Source organism: Hyla sarda, chromosome 6, assembly GCF_029499605.1.
Source record: "Hyla sarda isolate aHylSar1 chromosome 6, aHylSar1.hap1, whole genome shotgun sequence".
NCBI lineage: Eukaryota > Metazoa > Chordata > Amphibia > Anura > Hylidae > Hyla > Hyla sarda.
The window spans coordinates 208,810,410-208,829,616 of record NC_079194.1 but is presented as its reverse complement, the minus strand read 5'-3'; the positions used below and the strand labels follow the sequence as shown (position 1 = coordinate 208,829,616).

The 19,207-nt window shown below is 43.1% G+C and overlaps 1 protein-coding gene across 2 annotated transcripts in view; it reads right to left on the bottom strand.

Annotated features, from left to right (window-relative positions):
* The window catches only part of HEATR3 (HEAT repeat containing 3), a 45,691-nt gene that overhangs the window by 4,904 nt on the left and 21,580 nt on the right, over positions 1-19,207 (bottom strand). For both annotated transcript variants that reach the window (XM_056526341.1, XM_056526342.1), the window contains exons 11-13: positions 16,001-16,137; positions 2,277-2,365; positions 2,038-2,181 (exon numbers count right to left, since the gene is read on the bottom strand). In XM_056526341.1, the coding sequence (XP_056382316.1) occupies positions 2,038-2,181; positions 2,277-2,365; positions 16,001-16,137 (370 nt within the window). The remainder of the gene's footprint in view (positions 1-2,037; positions 2,182-2,276; positions 2,366-16,000; positions 16,138-19,207) is intronic.

Sequence of the window (19,207 nt, the reverse complement as noted above, 5' to 3'; positions counted from 1 at the left end):
AATTTGCACTCTTCTAAACTGGGCGTTTCCCGAGACAGGTGTCATCAGAGATTACTTAGACAGAAAAGAACAACCTAAACTCCAGAAGCTCATAAGTACTGAAAGGATTAAGATTTCTTTACTAGAAGTAACTTTACAAATCTGTTTAACTTTCTGGAGCCAGTTGATATATAAAAAAAAGTTTTTTCCTGGATAACCCCTTTAATCTACTTTCCCCACTCCTGTGTGAAAATGCTTCTAAGGGTACGGGGTCCCACGTACCGCTTAAGCAGTGTAGTTGCGCAAAATCATCTGCAGCAGCGGGAAATACACTGCATATTCTCAGATGATCATCATGCCAACTACAGGGCTATCCAGCAGCAGCCCTGCATTTCCAGTGAAGATTGGAGGCGGAGCCATGCGCCGGCGTGATTGTGACATGCAGCCCCGTAAAATACACTGCGTAAGTGGTACATGGGACCATACTCTTAAAAGGGGAACTCAGCCCCTAAACATCCTTTGGATAGGGGATAAGATGACTGATCGCGGGGGTCCCGCCCCTGAGAACCCCTATAATCTCTTCTGCAGCACCCGCTTGTCATTAGCTGCATGGAGCGAAGATCGCTCCGTGCTGATGACTCACGATACAGGAGCCGGAGTATCGTGACATAACAGCCTCGCCCCCTTGTGACGTCACGCCCCACCCAGTCAATGCAAGTCTATGTGAGGTGTTGCTGGGCTGTGACGTCACGATAGTCCGGATAGGGGATAAGATGTCTAGGGGCGGAGTACCCTTTTAAGGGCACGTTCACACATACAGGATCTGCTGCATATTTTTGCAGCATATTTTGTGCAGCTGATAATTGCTACCCGTTAACTTCAGAAAATATGCAGCAGATCCTGTACGTGTGAACGTACCCTTAGGCTGTTTTCACACATACAGTATCCTGCACATATCTGCTGATGCAGATTTAAATATTTTTATGTTAACTAAATGACAAAGCTTTAAATAGGCAATATCAAATATGCGCAAGATACCGCCCCCGCTATGTCTATGGGAGGTGGCGTGGTGGCCATCCCGCTCATTGTATTGAGGGGGCAGAGCAGTGATGTCACGATGCTCAGGCCCCTGTATTGCCCTTTATTACGCACAGAGCGAGGTTCCCCAGTGGTGGGACCCCCACGATTAGACATCTGAGCTGTATGCATGGGATTACTGGCCACTTGCACTGCTGGCTTGTGAGACTCATTTGCATATTTTTATAATAGCAATGCATGACATTGACCCTGATGCTAAGCCCTACCTAGCTTAGTTTAAAGGAATCAAGTGAACACTGCTGGTAACTTTTTATATATGTTTGTGCTTCCATAACAAAAAATGAAAACAAAAACCTTCCTCTCAATCTTCTCCTTGCTTGATTGACAGCTAAAGGCTAAGCCCTGTTTACAATCTCACATAGACGCACAATTTGTATTCACAATGCAAGAAAAAGATTTGGAAACAGTGCCGAGCCCCTGACTGCCAAACAGGGAAAGGGATGGGACAGAGATCCAGAAAGTTACAGTCCTCCTTACTTAAAGGGGGTCGGGAATGCCTCTGACTATTGAGACCAGAGAATAAAAGCATTTTTCTACATCATGGAAGCACATGCAGATATATGAACCGTACCATATGTCTCTTTGCTTTAACAGTTGTAATAGCTATAACATTATCATCAGTTTGGAACGTGAATTGCAGCTGACAGATTCCCTTTAAAGCCTCAGTGTTATTTGTAAAAACTTCTGACATGCTGTCCAGAGGTGAAGACAAACCCTTAGGGCTCATGTGCACAGCCACATTATTGCTATTTTGTATGAAGCCATAAGGGAATTGCTATAGGGGTTCCTGAGACATCTACTCTGCCTCCAGGATCATACAGAGAATCTAAAATGTTACTAGACATGTCTGACAAAAATAAATAAATTGCAATACTATGTGTTCTTTTGTAGGATTTTCCTTAACTGGGTAACACAACTGTATTATTTATTTCAGATCATGTTTTTTTAAGATGTATTTACCTTCAACATCTCAGCCGTGTCACCCCTTTTTGCCAGTACACTGCCTGTAATCCCAATAATGCTGACTGCATTCACCCTTGCACTGGTGTTTCTGCTTTGCACACACGCTTCAGCAAAGCTCATAACCTGTTCTGGAGTCATACACTGCAATGACAAGTATTTCATACAGACATTATAAGTGACAATTGAAAGACACCACAGGCCTATTTTCTATTCATGCAGCAAACTTTGATAAATACCTGTGGTATTCCTTTAGATGCTATTGTCTGTAGTAATGCTCGGACAGCACTGGATGCTGCCTCTAAAAAGTCATCGTGCTTTGGACCATCTAATGGAAACAGAGAGAAGTAAAAATACTAAGAACTGTTTTCTGTTATAATTCAGCACTTAACCCCTTAAGGACCAAGCCCATTTTGGCCTTAAGGACCAGACCAATTTTATTTTCGCATTTTCGTTTTTTCCTCCTCTCCTTCTAAAAATCATAACTCTCTTATATTTCCATCCACAGACCCATATGAGGGCTTGCTTTTGTGTCACCAATTGTACTTTGTAATGACATCACTTATTTTACCATAAATGTACGGCGGAACCAAACAAATATTTATGTGGAAAAATTGAAAAGAAAACCGCAATTAAGCAAATTTTGGAAGGTTTTGTTTTCACGCTGTACACTTTCCGGTAAAAATGACTTGTTTTCTTTATTCTGTGGGTCAATACGATTAAAATGATACCCATGATTATATGCTTCTCTATAATTGTACCACTTAAAAATAAATCTCAAACCATTTTAACAAAATTAGTATATGTTTGAAATTGCCCTATTTTGACCACCTATAACCTTCTCATTTTTCCATTTATGGGACGATATGAGGGCTCATTTTTTGCGCCATGATCTGTAGATTTTATCAGTACCACTTTTGCTTAGGTTTTGCTTTTTATTAATTTTTTATAAAAAAAATTTGGAATAAAATGCGACAAAAAAGCAGCAATTTTTGACTTTTTTTTTTTACATTTACATCGTTCACTGTACGGGATAATTAACAATATATTTTAATAGTTCAGACTTTTACGCATGCGGCGATACCAAATATGTGTATGAATTTTTTTTTTTTTTTATGCTTTTTATGTCCCCATAGGGGACTATTCATAGCAATCAGTTGATTGCTAATACTGTTCAGTGCTATGTATAGGACATAGCACTGCTCAGTATTATTAGACCAGAGCAGAAGACCCCGGGAGACGGCCGGAGCCAGGTGAGGGGACCTCCAGCCGCCATGCTGGATGATCGGATCCCCGCGGGCGATCCGATCATCCATTCAAAGTACTGCACTGCCGCAGATGCAGATATCTGTATTAATGACGGCATCTGAGGGATTAATGGCGGACATCCGTGCGATCGCCGCTGATAGCAGCCGGGAATGATGCGAGCACTGCTCCGGTGCTCGCAATCATGGCGGCGCATAATGTACATCTTGCGCTAAGTACCACGTCACCATGACGTACATTTACGTCCATTGTCGTTAAGGGGTTAAAAGGGGTACTCCGGAGGAAAAACAATTTTTTTCAAATGAACTGGTGCCAGAAAGTTATACAGATTTGTAAATTACTTTTATTTAAAAATCTTAATCCTTCCAGTATTTATCAGCTGCTGTATGGTCCACAGGAGGTTGTGTAGTTCTTTCCAGTCTGACCACAGTGCTCATTGCTGACACCTCTGTCTGTCAGGAACTGTCCAGAGCAGTAGAGGTTCGCTATGGGGATTTTGGGGGATTTTTATAAAAACCTGTGCAAAGGAAAAGTTACCCAGTTGACCATAGCAACCAATCAGATTGCTTCTTTCATTTTGCAGAGGCCTTGTTAAAATGAAAGCAGCAAACTGATTGGTTACTATGGGCAACTTTTCCTCTGGACAGGTTTTGATAAATCTCCCCCTTTGCTCCTGCTTAGGACAGTTCCTGATATGAGAGCAGACCTCCATATGTAGACAAAAACCTAGCATTTAATAAGTACCACTAAAAATGTCCTCACAAACCTGGACACACAACACAATAAAATAATAGGTGCGCAAAAGAAAAAAAAATTATAATGGGAGAGATCCCACAAACAACAAGGCAAATTAATAAATGATAAAAATATGTTAACCACTAAATGGTGGGAACAGCAAGGATGCTAGTCACAGATATGGAATAAAATAAGTATCAGCCTGGCTATCTCTCGCCCTATCCCTGTGACAGAGGGGGGGGGGGGGGGGGGGGCGGCAACAGGTGGGGATTGGTCCATAGCCTATTTACTCCCTACAATATCCCTTATTAGGCCTACTTCTAGGCATAGTTGGCGTCCTGATAAGGACGGCCCCGCACCGGAACTTCCCCTATTGTACTGCTAATGCCCTGCAATAAACTACCTCTCTTACTAAGGAATAAGGCTGTCTCTCTGGCCGGGCCAATACCCTCACACTTGTCTTACTCTACACACAGATAATAAAAGTGCATGTAGAGATGGGTATTCGAGACAACTACTACAGAGAGGTTATATCAGGTTTATAATGGGGCACACACACACACACACGTACTGGCAGAACCGTACTGGTAGTTATACAGACTTATCAATATCTTGCCAGTATCGATGTGGAGTCTTTATATAGCTCCTTTCCTCATGATAAAAGGTATTCAAGCTGTGCAGTATTTCCTCAGTATGCGAGGTAATCATAGTTACATAGTTAGTACGGTCGAAAAAAGACATGTCCATCAAGTTCCACCAGGGAATTGAAGGGTAGGGGTGTGGCACGATATTGGGGAAGGGATGGGATTTTATATTTCTTCATAAGCATTAATGTTATTTTGTTCCAGGAATGTATCTAATCCTGTTTTAAAGCTGTTAATTTTTCCTGCTGTGACCAGTTCCTGAGGTAGACTGTTCCATAAGTTCACAGTTCTCATGGTAAAGAAGGCGTGTCGCCCCGTGAGACTAAACTTTTTCTTCTTGTCCTTTAGGGGGGGGGGGGGGGGGGGGGGGGGGTGTTTAACCTGGAACAGTTTTTCTCCATATTTTTTGTATGGGCCATTAATATACTTATATACGTTTATCATATCCCCCCTTAAACGTCTCTTCTCAAGACTAAACAATTGTAACTCCTTTAATCGCTCCTCATAGCTAAGATGTTCCATGCCCCATATTAGTTTAGTCACGCGTCTCTGCGCCCTTTCCAGCTCCACAGTGTCCCTTTTATGGACAGGTGACCAAAACTGAACAGCATATTCCAGGTAAGGCCGTACCAATGCTTTATAAAGGGGGAGTATTATGTCCCTGTCCCTAGAGTCCATGCCTCTTTTGATACATGACAATATCCTGCTGGCTTTGGAAGCAGCAGCCTGACATTGCATGCTATTCTGTAGTCTGATCTACAAGTACACCCAGATCTTTCTCTACCGGTGACTGATAGTTTAACCCCCCCTAAGACATACGATGCATGCATGTTATTAGTACCCAGATGCATAACTTTACATTTATCCACATTGAACCTCATTTGCCAAGTGGATGCCCAGACACTTAGTCTATTCAAGTCATCTTGTAACCTATACACATCCTCTATAGACTGTACTGTGCTACAAAGCTTGGTGTCATCTGCAAAGATAGTAACAGAGCTGTTAATATCATCCTCTATATCATTGATAAATAAATTAAACAACAGCGGTCCCAGTACAGAACCTTGGGGGTACACCACTAATTACCGGGGACCAATCAGAGTACGAATCATTGACCACCACTCTCTGGGTATGATCCATGAGCCAGTGTTCAATCCAGTTACAAACTAAAATTTCCAAACCTAAAGACCTTAACTTACCTGTCAGACGTCTATGAGGGACAGTATCAAATGCTTTAGCAAAATCCAGAAACACTATATCCACAGCCATTCCTCTGTCAAGGCTTCTACTCACCTCTTCATAAAAGCAAATTAGATTGGTTTGACAACTTCTATCCTTAGTAAATCCATGCTGGTTATCACTTATAATACAATTATCCCCTATGTATTCCTGTATGTAATCCCTTATAAGTCCTTCAAACTATTTACCCACAATGCACATTAAACTTACCGGTCTATAGTTTCCTGGGGAAGACCTAGAGCCCTTTTTGAAGATCAATACACAGCACATAATCTCATACTGTCACTTCTCCGGTTCGTATTAACTCATAATTTCTTCCTGTTCGATCGCCATCTATACCACCAGCTCAAGGGGACCGCGATGCGGAGCCCTTGCGCCCCCACATACGCAAATCTCCTCTTGGGCTGGTGGGAGGACACTATATAGTGTTCCCCCCAGACAAAACTACCTATGTGATAATCGAGGATCCATCTATGGATCAGATACATAGACGATGTCTTTGCTCTATGGGGAAACACCAGAGATGAATTTGTGAACATCTTAAACCAGAATGATATTGGTTTGTTTTTCACCTATGAGATACTAGAAAAATAGTTCTTTTTTGGATGTAAAGGTGATGTAGGACAATCAGGGGCGCCTTTTCACTACCTTATTTTTTAGGAGGTCCACTGCCACCAATTCCCTATTACATTGGACGAGCCATCATACAATGCCCCAAAAGAGGGGAATCCCGAAAGGACAATACATCAGAATCCCCAGAAATTGTTCATTCAACCAGGAGTTCTTCAGACAGGCGAAAATTCAGCGGAATCGCTTCCGAGTAAGGGGCTACCCCAATGACTGTCTCCGCTCTGCTTTTAACCATGCAAGACAGCTAGACAGGAGTCAACTCCTAGGTCTCTCTGAGGCCAAACATACAGATCAGAAGATGAGGATCGTGGGCAAGTATGAAGTCACATGTGGTTTACAATATTTCCAAATATTGGAACTTCCTTCAGGCAGACCCTCATATCAAGGACTTTATCTCTGAATGTCCCCTGATTACTTATCGATGGGGTAGAAGCCTGAATGATCGACTTGTACAAAGCCACTATTGCAGACCAAAAACTGAGGAAACATAGCTGCAAAGATCCACCAAGGGACCATGGAGTGTCCCAAAGTAGTCCCTGGGAAGGTAAGACGTAATGTCTACGGCCCAGGCACGCGTCGGAAGATGCTAAGGTGTGAACACTGTACAACTTGGCAAAGGTATGCATAGACAACCAAGTCGCCGCCTAGCAAACCTGCAAAGCTGAAGCCCCGTGGCTGACCGCCCAGGATGCCCCCACCGCATGGGTGGAGTGAGCCGACACTCGAAAGGGGGGCACCTGACCCTTGCAACGATAGGCTTCAGAAATGGCGGAGCAGACCCACCGGGAGATAGTGGCCTTGGAGGCCGGAAGCCCCTTGCACAAAGAGGAAATGACCAACAAATAGATCCGAACCACCCAAACCAAGTCCAGTTTATGGAGCTGGCACTCCCACGGATGAGAAGGGGACGGACAGAAGGAAGGCAACACAATCTCCTCATTCAGGTGAAAGGAAGTCACATCCTTGGGTTGAAAAGAGGGTAACGGACAAAGAACCAGCTTATCTTGGTGAAGCACTAGAAAAGGGGAACGGCAAGAGGGCAGCCAATTCAGAAACACGGCGAATGGACGTAACTGCGACAAGGAACTTTACCTTCCAGGAAAGCAAGCGAAGGGAAACCTGACCAAGAGGCTCAAAAGAAGAGCTTTGCAGAACATTCAGGATGAGATTGGGCCCCAAGGAGCAGTGGGGGACTGGAACAGAGAAACCTCGTGAGCTACGCCCTGCAAAGAAGTCAGACGCAAGAGAGCAGTGGAAGAGAACAGAAAGTGCCAAAACCTGCCCTTTAATGGAACTGAGGGCAAGGTGCGTCTCAAGTCCTGATTCCAAAAAGGACAAGGAGGTCCAGCAAGAAAATAAAAAAAAAAAAGTGGGAGAGGTCGAACAAGCCTCGCACCAGCGAAAATAGGCCCACCAGGTACAGTGGTAATTCCTGGCGGACGAAGGCTTCCGGGCACGGAGCATAGTCCGGATCACCCGGGAAGAGAAACCCTGAGCCCTCAAAACCGCAGTTTCAACCGCCATGTCGTCAAACGAAGCGGAAGTGAATTGGGGTGGCAGAGTGGTCCTTAGGAGAGAAGGTCGGGACGATCCGGAAGAGGGAAGGGAACATCTGCCACAAGACTGACCATGTCCACATACCACACTCAACGAGGCCAATCCGGGACCACCAGAATCACTGATTTGCCCTCAGTCTTGAGCTTCCGGACGACCCTGGAAAGAAGTGGAAGCGCAGGAAAGAGGTAGGGGAGAGCAAAGGGGGTCCAAGGGACCACGAGTGCGGCTACTGCCAGTGCCAGGGGATCCTGCGACCTGGAGACGAAGCAAGGTACTTTCCTGACTCAAGGCGCAGTCACCAGCCCGAAGGGCAGGGCAATAACCTGAAAGTGACCCGCAGGAACAGCAAATCTGAGAAACTGCTGATGGGCCGGAAAGATTGGGATGTGCAAATAGGCATCTCGTATGTCCACGGAAGAGAGGAACTCTCCCGGATCCATGGAGGCAACTACTGACCATAGGGATTCCATCCGAAAATGCCAAAGCCGTACATAACGGTTCAGAAGCTTTAAGTCGAGAATGGGACGGACAGCGCCGTCCTTCTTGGGAACAACAAAAGATTGGAGTAGAACCCCAAAAACTGGCACGATCACTCCCTGGGAGAGCAGGGTGCGGAGGTCCACCTGAAAAGCGAAAGATCGTGAGGGGGTGGGACCAGAAAAAAAATTATAGAAGAGAATTCTAATCAATAGCCCTGGGACACGACCTCTCGAACCCAAGCATCCTGAACTTGCACCAGCCAAATGTCCCGAAAGAAGGACAGGCGACCACCCACCCGAGGAGAAAGCTTGGATGGGGGCGCACCCTCAGGCAGTGGGAGGCTTGCTAGTCCCAGATTTGGAAGAGGGGCGGTTGGAATTTGACCCCGGCTTCCAGGAGGAGCAAGCCTTGAAAGAGGGTGCCCTCCTGTGGCTGCCGGCTTGTCCTGGGGGCCAGAGATAAACAAGGGAGGCAAAAAGGAGGAAGTCTTCCGCCTCGAGTCCGAAAGGCGCGGACGATTTTAGGGTAAGAGAGAACTCTTGCCACCGGTAGCCTCAGGTATGATCTCATCTAGGCATTTACCAAAAAGAGACAAGACCCCAGGAAAGGCAGCTTAGTAAGGCCCCTTTCACAATACAGGTAAAAATCCTGTAAAAAACCTCTGTTATTACTTCCAGCAAAAATTCCTGAAACCGGGCGTTAAAAAATCCCATTCATCTCAATGGGATTTTTTTGAATATCCTTTTGCATCAGGCATGTCCGTTTTTACTAATGTCAATTATTTTTGCCGGCACAAAAGACGGTGTGTGCACCAATTTTTGGTCTGGCAAAAAATAAAAAATAAAATAAAAAAATAAAAAATGGTGAAAAAGAGGACGTTCAAATTTAAGATTAGAGACTTTGGGAACCGGATGTTCAAAAAAAAATATCCATCATAAGTTAGTCAGGTTTTTTAACATCCGTTTTTTTGTATTGAGCATGCTCAGTACAGCTTTACAAAAAAAAAAAAAAAAAAAAAAAAAAAGGGTTAAAAACCTGATTAAAAAAAAAAAACGATGTAACTGGTAATGGATGATAACTGATGAACAACATCAGGTTTTTTAAGAAAAAAAAACCCATTAAAAACAATGGATGATGGTCATCAGTTCTCATCCGTTATTACATCCTTTTTTCTTCTTTCATCTGTTATTGTAAAATAATGGCAGTAAAAAAGCAGGATGATACCTGTAGTGTGAAAGGGGCCTAAGGGAGCGCTTAAAAGCTGCATCGGAATTCTTATCTTTAAGCCACATCGAACGTCGAAGAGCCACCCGATTGCCCGAGGCAAAAGGCAGCACAGCGAGTCAACTCCAAGGAGGCCGAGCAGATGTAGTCCCTGGCATTAGCGAACTGCTGAGCTAGCTCCGCCAAATCCTGCTAAAATTCCCTGGCGCAATTGACCGTCCCAAACCGAGAGAGCTTTGGATATCCAAGTGGAGGCAAAAGCTGGCGACAAAGCAGAGCCTGCCGCTTCAAAGGCGAATTTTGCCAAATTTTCCATACGCTTATCTGAGGGGTCTTTAAAAGGAGGCAGCATCAGCCAGCGGCAGAGTAGTGGATTTAGACAGCCGTAATACGGGAGGGTCCACCGCAGGAGGAGAGGCCCACTTTGTAACCAGTTCCTGAGGAAAGGGAAAGAGCTTGGAGCTTCTTAGACCCGTGGAAGCACTTATCTGGATGCTTCCAAGCCACCTCCAACAGCTCATCAAATTCAGTATGTGGACTGGAAACTTGGGGAGCCCGACGAGCAGGCGAAAGGACACCTCAGGGACCACGCCTGAGGTTCCTGGGTCCTGCAGGTGAAAGGTGTCCCTGACAGCTGACACCAGACTGTCCACCACATCGGACATACAGGAAGTTGACGGCCCGTTCAGCAATGCACTGTGCCCCCAGCTTGCGGGTGGGGGATCAGGCAGCGCCATGCTCCTGTAGCCCAACGCTAGCAAAAAAAAAAAGGGGAGAGAAAATCTGATCCTAGGTAAAAAAACTAATGAAATAAGACCAGGGGAGCTTCAGACCTGTGTTTGCCTCCTGCTGACACTAAGCTAAAACTGAGTTGCTCAGAGTCAGGAGGTGGGTATATCCTGCTGGGAGGAGCAGGCTCTCTTTTGTTTTTCGCCTAGTGTCCGCCTCCTAGCGGCAAGCAGCATTTATCCATGGTCCTGTGTCCCCCAATGAAGTGCTCAAGAATTATCTATGTCAATGCCCCTGCCCCAGAGATTATGTCGGTAAGACATTTAGGGAAACACGGAGGAGGATAGGTGAGCATATGGGAGACGTAAGGCATAATCACAAAACTCCCATTTCAAGACACGTACATGAAAAACATGATGGGAAAGCAGAAGTATTACAGTTTATGGTGATTGAGACTGTTCATCCATTGCCAAGAAGTGGTGACCATGAACTTGAATGGATTTACAGACAACGCTCCTTTTCACCATGGGGTTTGAATGAGGCACTTTCTTTTGGGTGCTTCTTGTGAACCATTCTAGCCTGCCCCCTAAGTTCTTCCCTTTAACCCTTCTCTAAAGCCCTGCTTTCGGGTATGTATCTGCCAAACATGAGTCTTAATAATGTTTGATTCAATACTATAATCCTTTCTATCTGGTCAGAAACAGTACCCCATTCTTTTGTTTCATCTTAAGTATCTCTACAGTTGGTTCCATTCATATTGCTTTAGAGAGGACCACCAGTATACATTATAATTGTTTATCCACATTTTAGTACTAGGACATCCCTTCTATTTTAATGTCACCCCCCCCCCCCTTTTGCCCATTATTTGGATACTATCATCATGGTCCTGCTGTGTTGGACATACTCGATATCTGGTTGTTTATTGATGAGTATCGTCATGTGTTAATTTACAAAGTTCATAGGATGCAACCAACAGCGGGTGTTTATTTATATTTACCACTAAGTGTGTCCCAATCTATTGGGGTTCCGTTAGCTGAGGCATGCAACGGTACTTAGAATCTTCTGTTCCCTGACACTTACCTACACAGTAAGCTATATGCACAGAGTGACATGAATGCGCCTATGGCGTTTGTGTGATTATGTAGCCACACCCCTTCCCCGAAGGTCTGCTGAGGCTTAGGTAGCTATGCAGATTGAGGGCAGTACTCTAAACTGCGCTACGTCACATCCGGTGATGGGCAGCTCCTTTGAGAAGGGGTGCATTCCACAGCAGAGTGCAAGTGGGCGGCGTGTGCGTGTCAGACGGCATAAAATGAGGTCACACGCCGTCATTAATAGCCGCTGAGGAGTTCCTGTGTATCGGTCATAGCACAAGATCCGGGATGGCGCGCTCGCTACCGCATACCTTATCTATCTCCTGACGATGAGGGTACAGGAAACGCGTCAAGATTGCGAGTATGACACCATCAGAAAACATAACTATCAGCCATTTGTGGCATCTCATTAACTCTGGTGGTAACTGTAATTAGTTATACAGAGATATTACAAGGGTACGGACTCTATAGGTACCATATCATTGCCTATAATTGTGTTCTTGTTTTCTGGTGACTTAGCCAGTAGTCTGTATGATAACACGCTATCTAGAATGATGGCATATATGCTGGCTATACGAGTCCATGTGCAATACATTCATCTTTGTATTTAAGTTAGTATGGGCTTGGTTACTTATCATCCATGGGAAAGTCTGTATAACTACCAGTACAGTGCTTCCAGTACTCGTGTGTGTGCCCCATTATAAACCTGATATAACCTCTCTGTAGTAGTTGTCTCTAATACCCATCTCTAAATGCACTTTTATTATCTGTGTGTAGAATAAGACAAGTGTGAGGGTATTGGCCCGGCCAGAGAGACAGCCTTATTTCTTAGTAAGAGAGGTAGTTTATTGCTGGGCATTAGCAGTATAATAGGGGAGGTTCCGGTGCGGGGCCGTCCTTATCAGGAAGCCAACTATGCCTAGAAGTAGGCCTAATAAGGGATATTGTAGGGAGTAAATGGGCTCTGGACCAATCCCCACCTGTTGTCCCACCCCGTGTCACAGGGATAGGGCGAGAGATAGCCAGGCTGATTGTCAGTAGACTGTGTATATATCAATTTTTGAAGAATTCAGATTCTGATACGGACAGAGGTGTCAGCAATGAGCACTTTGGTCAGACTGGAAAGAACTACACAACCTCCTGTGGACCATACAGCAGCTGATAAGTACTGGAACGCTTTAGATTTTTAAATAGAAGTAATTTACAAATCTGTGTAACTTTCCGGTACCAGTTGATTTGAAAACTTTTCTCCTCTGTAGTACACCTGTAAAAAATATAAAGCAATTGCAATAAAAGACAACCTAAAAGGTAGAAGATCTGATTGGGTGACAAAAAACAAAGACTTTTTGCTTTACTGGTCATAGATATCCCCTTTAACCCCTTAAGGACACATGACTTACTGGAACGTCATGTGTCCACTCCCGATCTATAACGCGGGGCCACGGCGGGACCCGTGGCTAATAGCGCGCGGCACTGATCGCTGTGCCGCGCGCTATTAACCCTTTAGACGCGGCGTTCAAAGTTGAATGCCGCGTCTAAAGTGAAACCGAAAGCATGCCGGTTAGCTCAGTGGGCTGTTCGGGATAGCCGCGGCGAAATCGCGGCATCCCGAACAGCTTACAGGACAGCGGGAGGGCCCCTACCTGCCTCCTCGCTGTCCGATTGCCGAATGACTGCTCAGTGCCTGAGATCCAGGCATGAGCAGTCATGTGGCAGAATCATCGATCACTGGTTTCTTATGAGAAACCAGTGATCAATGATAAAGATCAGTGTGTGCAGTGTTATAGGTCCCTATGGGAGCTATAACACTGCAAAAACAAAAGTGAATAAAGATCATTTAACTCCTCCCCTATTAAAAGTTTGAATCACCCCCCTTTTCCCATAAAGAAAAAAAACAGTGTAAATAAAAATAAACATATATGGTAACGCCGCGTGCAGAAATGTCCGAATTATAAAAATATATCGTTAATTAAACCGCACGGTTTAAATAGTGCATTTTTGGTCACTTTTTATATAATGAAAAAATGAATAAAAAGCGATCAATAAGTCCTATCAATGCAAAAATCGTACCGTTAAAAACTTCAGATCACGGCGCAAAAAATCCGCCCCATACACGGAAAAATAAAAAAGTTATAGGGCTCAGAAATGACAATTTTAAACGTATTAATTTTCCTGCATGAAATTAAGATTTTTTTCCAGAAGTACGACAAAATCAAACCTATATAAGTAGGGTATCATTTTAACCGTATGTACCTACAGAATAAATAGCAGGTGTCATTTTTACCGAAAAATGTACTACGTAGAAACGGAAGCCCCCAAAAGTTACAAAACAGCGGGTTTTTTTTCAATTTTGTCGCACAATGAATTTTTTTTCTGTTTCACCGTAGATTTTTGGGCACAATGACTGACGTCATTACAAAGTAGAATTGATGGCGCAAAAAATAAGCCATAATATGGATTTTTAGGTGCAAAATTGAAAGAGTTATGATTTTTTAAAGGCAAGGAGCAAAAAACGAAAATGCAAAAACGGAAAAACCCCCGGTCCTTAAGGGGTTAATGAAAAAAGTAGGTTATACTATGGGTGTGAAGTACACTGCCCCAAAAAATGAAAGGAACACTTAAACAACACAATGTAACTCCAAGTCAATGACACTTCTGTGAAATCACACTGTCCACTCAGGAAGCAACACTGATTGACAATCAATTTCACATGCTGCTGTGCAAATGGAACAGACAACGGGTGGAAATAGGCAATTAGAAAGACACCCCCAATAAAGGAGTGGTTCTGCAGGTGACCACAGAACACTTCTCAGTTCCTATGCTTACTGCCTGATGTTTTGTTCACTTTTGAATGCTGGCGGTGCTTTCACTCTAGTGGTAGCATGAGACGGAGTCTACAACCCACACAAGTGGTTCAGGTAGTGCAGCTCATCCAGGATGGCACATCAATGTGAGCTGTGGCAAGAAGGTTTGCTGTGTCTTTCAAAGTAGTGTCCAGAGCATAGAGGCACTACCAGGTGACAGGCCAATACATCAGGAGACTGGGAGGAGCCCGTAGGAGGGCAACAACCCAACAGCAACAGCACTACCTACACCTTTGTGCAAGGAGGAGCAGGAGAAGCAATGCCAGAGCCCTGCAAAATAACCTCCAGCAGGCCACAAATGTGCATGTGTCCACACAAACGGTCAGAAACAGACTCCATGAGGGCCCAACGTCCACAGGTGGGGGTTGTGCTTACAGTCCAACACCCTGCAGGACATTTGGCATTTGCCAGAGAACACCAAGATTGGCAAATTTGCCACTGGTGCTCTGTGCTCTTTACAGATGAAAGCAGGTTCACACTGAGCACATGTGACAGACATGACAGGGTCTGGAGACGCTGTGGAGAACGTTCTGCTGCCTGCAACATCCTCCAGCATGACTGGTTTGGCGGTGGGTCAGTAATGGTCTGGGGTGGCATTTCTTTGGGGACCGCACAGCCTTACATGTGCATGCCAGATGTAGCCTGACTGCCATTAGGTACAGAGATGAGATCCTCAAACCCCTTGTGAGATCATATGCTGGTGCGGTTTGCCCTGGGTTCCTCCAAATGCAAAACAATGCTAGACCTCATGTGGCTGGAGTGTGTCAGCAGTTCCTGCAAGAGGAAGGCATTGATGCTATGGACTGGCCAGTCCGTTCCCCAGACCTGAATCCGATTGAGCACATCTGGGACATCATGTCTCTCTCCATCCACTAACACCAAGTTGCACCAAAGACTGTCCAGGAGTTGGCGGATGCTTTAGTCCAGGTCTGGGAGAACATCCGCCACCTCATCAGAAGCGTGCCCAGGCGTTGTAGGGAGGTCATACGGGCATGTGGAGGCCACACACACTACTGAGCCTCTTTTTTTTACATGGTTTAAGGACATTACAAAGTTGGATCAGCCTGTAGTGTGGTTTTCCACTTTGATTTTGAGTGGGACTCCAGTTGATATATTTGATTTCCATTGATAATTTTTGTGTCATTTTGTTGTCAGCACATTCAACTATGTAAAGACGAAAGTATATCATATGATTAGTTCATTCATTCAGATCTAGGATGTGTTCTTTTAGTGTTCCCTTTATTTTTTGAACAGTGTATTATCTTTAGGATTATATGCCAGTCACCAAAACAGTTGCTAACAGTGTTCTTATAGTGGTAGAGATATGATCAGTAGACAATGTAGCTATGCTGAATTTAGTTATGTCCGGAGCAGTCTGAAATCCATCTCCTGTCTTATCAGAGGCAGAGCCTTTTTAGGGTCCTTCATATCCTGTGGATATGCCATAAATGTCCAAAATAGGAATTCCCCCTTGAAAAGATACTATTCCATCATATCTTACCTTTCTGAGTAAATACTAATTCTGAAAGATGCTGAGCAAGTTCCTGTAGTGCAGATACTCCTCCTAAACTCTCAATGTCCAGCATAGACAAGATGTTGTGAAGGCAGGTCAGTGCTCTATGCTGCACAGTAAAAATCCTAAAAAAAACACACAAAGGAACATTTACTACTCCGGTTATGTTAGCACTATAACATCCACAGCAATATTCTCACTATTAAGATTAGGTTTTCTAGCTAATTGTCGATTATGCTATAAAACACATTTCACTAAAACAATAGAAAGACACTGATCCAAATCTGGACTACGCAAAAATGAAAATACACATCACACTACCACAGTGGCAATTTCAAGTTACTTTTATGAAATATGCCAAGAAAAATAGTATTAAAGGAAATTTGAGAGAGGATCTATGCCACCCAGAATTGATACTAATGTCGTGCAGAATTTGCAGCAAAAATTATCCCCTGAAATAAAGTCCCATTGACAAATGGGCTGTTTTGAGTACATTCCGCTGAAAGAATGAACATGTTAATTTTTTTTTTTTTGGCACAATCAAATTCGTTATTGGAAGTTCCGCTACAGGACTTCCGATGTGTGATCTTAGCGGCAGCCACCAACTGAGATTAATGGGGGGCTGCGGCAAGAGGAATCTGCTTGGAATTTTCTCTTGGTAGTGTGGAGGAGCCCTGTCATCTCAGTTACACTTAAGATACGGGCAGCACAAGGATATAAAATACACCAAATATAGTAAATATATGCCTCCCAATACACATGCAACCAAAGCGTCACTGTATAACAATAGTCTGATTACACACAGTTTTATTTTGTGTCTGCAGTAGGTTTTCTTACAGGGTATGTTTACAAGTCATGTGTACGCTGTAGATTTTATGCTGTGTTCAATTTATTTATGTTGGGTTATTCTAGTATAAGGGTACTCTTACACATTTCAGTTGTAAAGACAAACCAGGTATGGATCATAATGAATTAAGATAAAATGAACAGATGCTACTTCTACTCTTTCTGAAGAAAAACAAGGTAGAAGTAGCATCTGTTCTTTATATTATCCAATTCATTTTGCACCTTTATTGTACACAGTATAAATTCTTTAGTGTATACCCCACATTTCAACATATCCTAAGGTGGGGAATAGGTCCTGATTGCTGATGTTTAAGCCACATTCAGACTGTGCTGGCCTTGGCCATCTGATTTGTAGTGCTCAGAGGTCAGGTATTAGTATTGGGTATTGACCTTTTAAAAATAAAACTCTGGAGAAGGGACAAAAAATATTTACCACCACCCATGCGGTTGTTGTTATGATGAGTGATTTATAAGGGCTCTTTCATATTGCGGACAAGCTCCACTATATGGAAATATATTTTCAATTCTGGCAACAGGAGTTTGTGCATGCACAATTTTTTTTCTCCGGTAAACTGCTGGATCCCCGACAGACACCATTCAAGTGAAAGGGGTCCACTGAGACCCAGCAGAGCTCTATGCGCTCTGACACGTTTTATAGTCTATTCTGCACAAGAAAAGAAGAGCCGAACGGACCCTGTAAATTAAGCCTATGGCACCCCTACACAGAGAAAAACTATGTTTTATAAGAGCTTGAATGAGCAGTACTATTTATTATTTTAGCTAATAAAAAGCACAAAAGCTGTGTTTCTGGAACTAACTGCCAGTTCGTAACTGTGACACACATAAAACGTAAGAAAAAAACCCCAATGTTTTTAGACAATATTCAGACCTTATACTCAATACGTAGTTGAAGTGCCTTAGACAGGAATGTATCTATTCATATTATGTCCAATGAATTGAATTCACCACAGGCGACTCCAAACAAGGTGTAGAAACATCTCAGAGATGATCGAGAGAAATGGGAGATCCCCCAAAACTAAAGTGTGCATACCTACGTATAAGTCAAATTTAAAGTTTTTATTTTTAATAAATTTGCAAAAACTTCTGAAATTCTGTTCTAACATTCTCATTATGTGGTAAAGAGTACAAATTGATTGTGATTTTTATTTATTTTAGCACAGGGCTTCAACATAAAATGTAAAAAAGTAAAAGGGTCTGAAGACTTTTGGAATGCATCGTATGGATATAAATTATCTATGTTTACAGATAAGGGAGTCTTTTTTTTTTCTTTCTATAGCACACCCTAAGGAGCAGCAGCAAGAGGCCATTATAGAGCAGCACTGAACAGCGTAGGATGTGAATTAAGCATTGGGGGGGGGTCAGATATAAAACCTTCTAGATTGAATCTGTGTCTCTTTCTGCTTCTGTCTATCTATAACCTGATGCTTAAAGGTCATATCCGGGATGAGAAAAATAGTGCTAATTTATTTTAAAAATAAAAATAAAAAATAAAAACCAGCATCACTCCTGTCCTCACGTTCTGTGTAGTATTGCAGCTTAGTTACATTGAAGTGAATGGAGTCAAGTTGAAGTACCACACACAAACTAAGGAAAGGTGTGGTGCTGTTTTCGGAAGAAGTTATCTCTGTTTTTTCTATTCTTGGATAAGCCCTTTAAATCTTCAGACAGATTTGAGTTGTTTTTGCAGAGCAAATGTGTAGTATAAGAGGGGAAAAGGAAAAAAGTAGCCTCATAAATTGAGGCATTTTTTTCTTTATAAACTAATGTTTCTTATATTCACTGGTACTGTTGAAATATGTAGTTTGCTAAAAAGTTACTATGCATTTAAAGTATACCTATATCATTTTATAAAAAAATGACTATATAGCAAGCACTGTGCTCATTTTCATTTAGTACCCAAATACCTTAAAGGGTCACTCTCATTAAAACAAATATTTGCTATTGCACTCCTTATGGTAAATAAAAAATATTTCTTTCTCTTATACTTTGTTTAAAAAAAATGAAGTTTTCTGTTTTATTTGTGCTTAAAAAAAGCTCAAGAGCACATTCTCTCCCCCCCCCCCCCCCCCCGTCTTATACACAGACTTTGGACCAAAGTCCAAACACAGAAAGTGCAGCCTGGAGTGCTGAGGGGGGGGGGGATGTCTAGCCTCATCCAATCACAGCTCCTCTCACACATAACTGCCATATGCTGTTGGTTGCCCAAGCTCTTCAGGCTGCACTTCCTGTGTTTGGGCTTCGGTCCAAAGTCGGTTTTATTTGTGCTTTTATAAGCACAAATAAAACTTCTTTTTTTTTTTAAGTATATTAGAAATATTTTTTTTTATT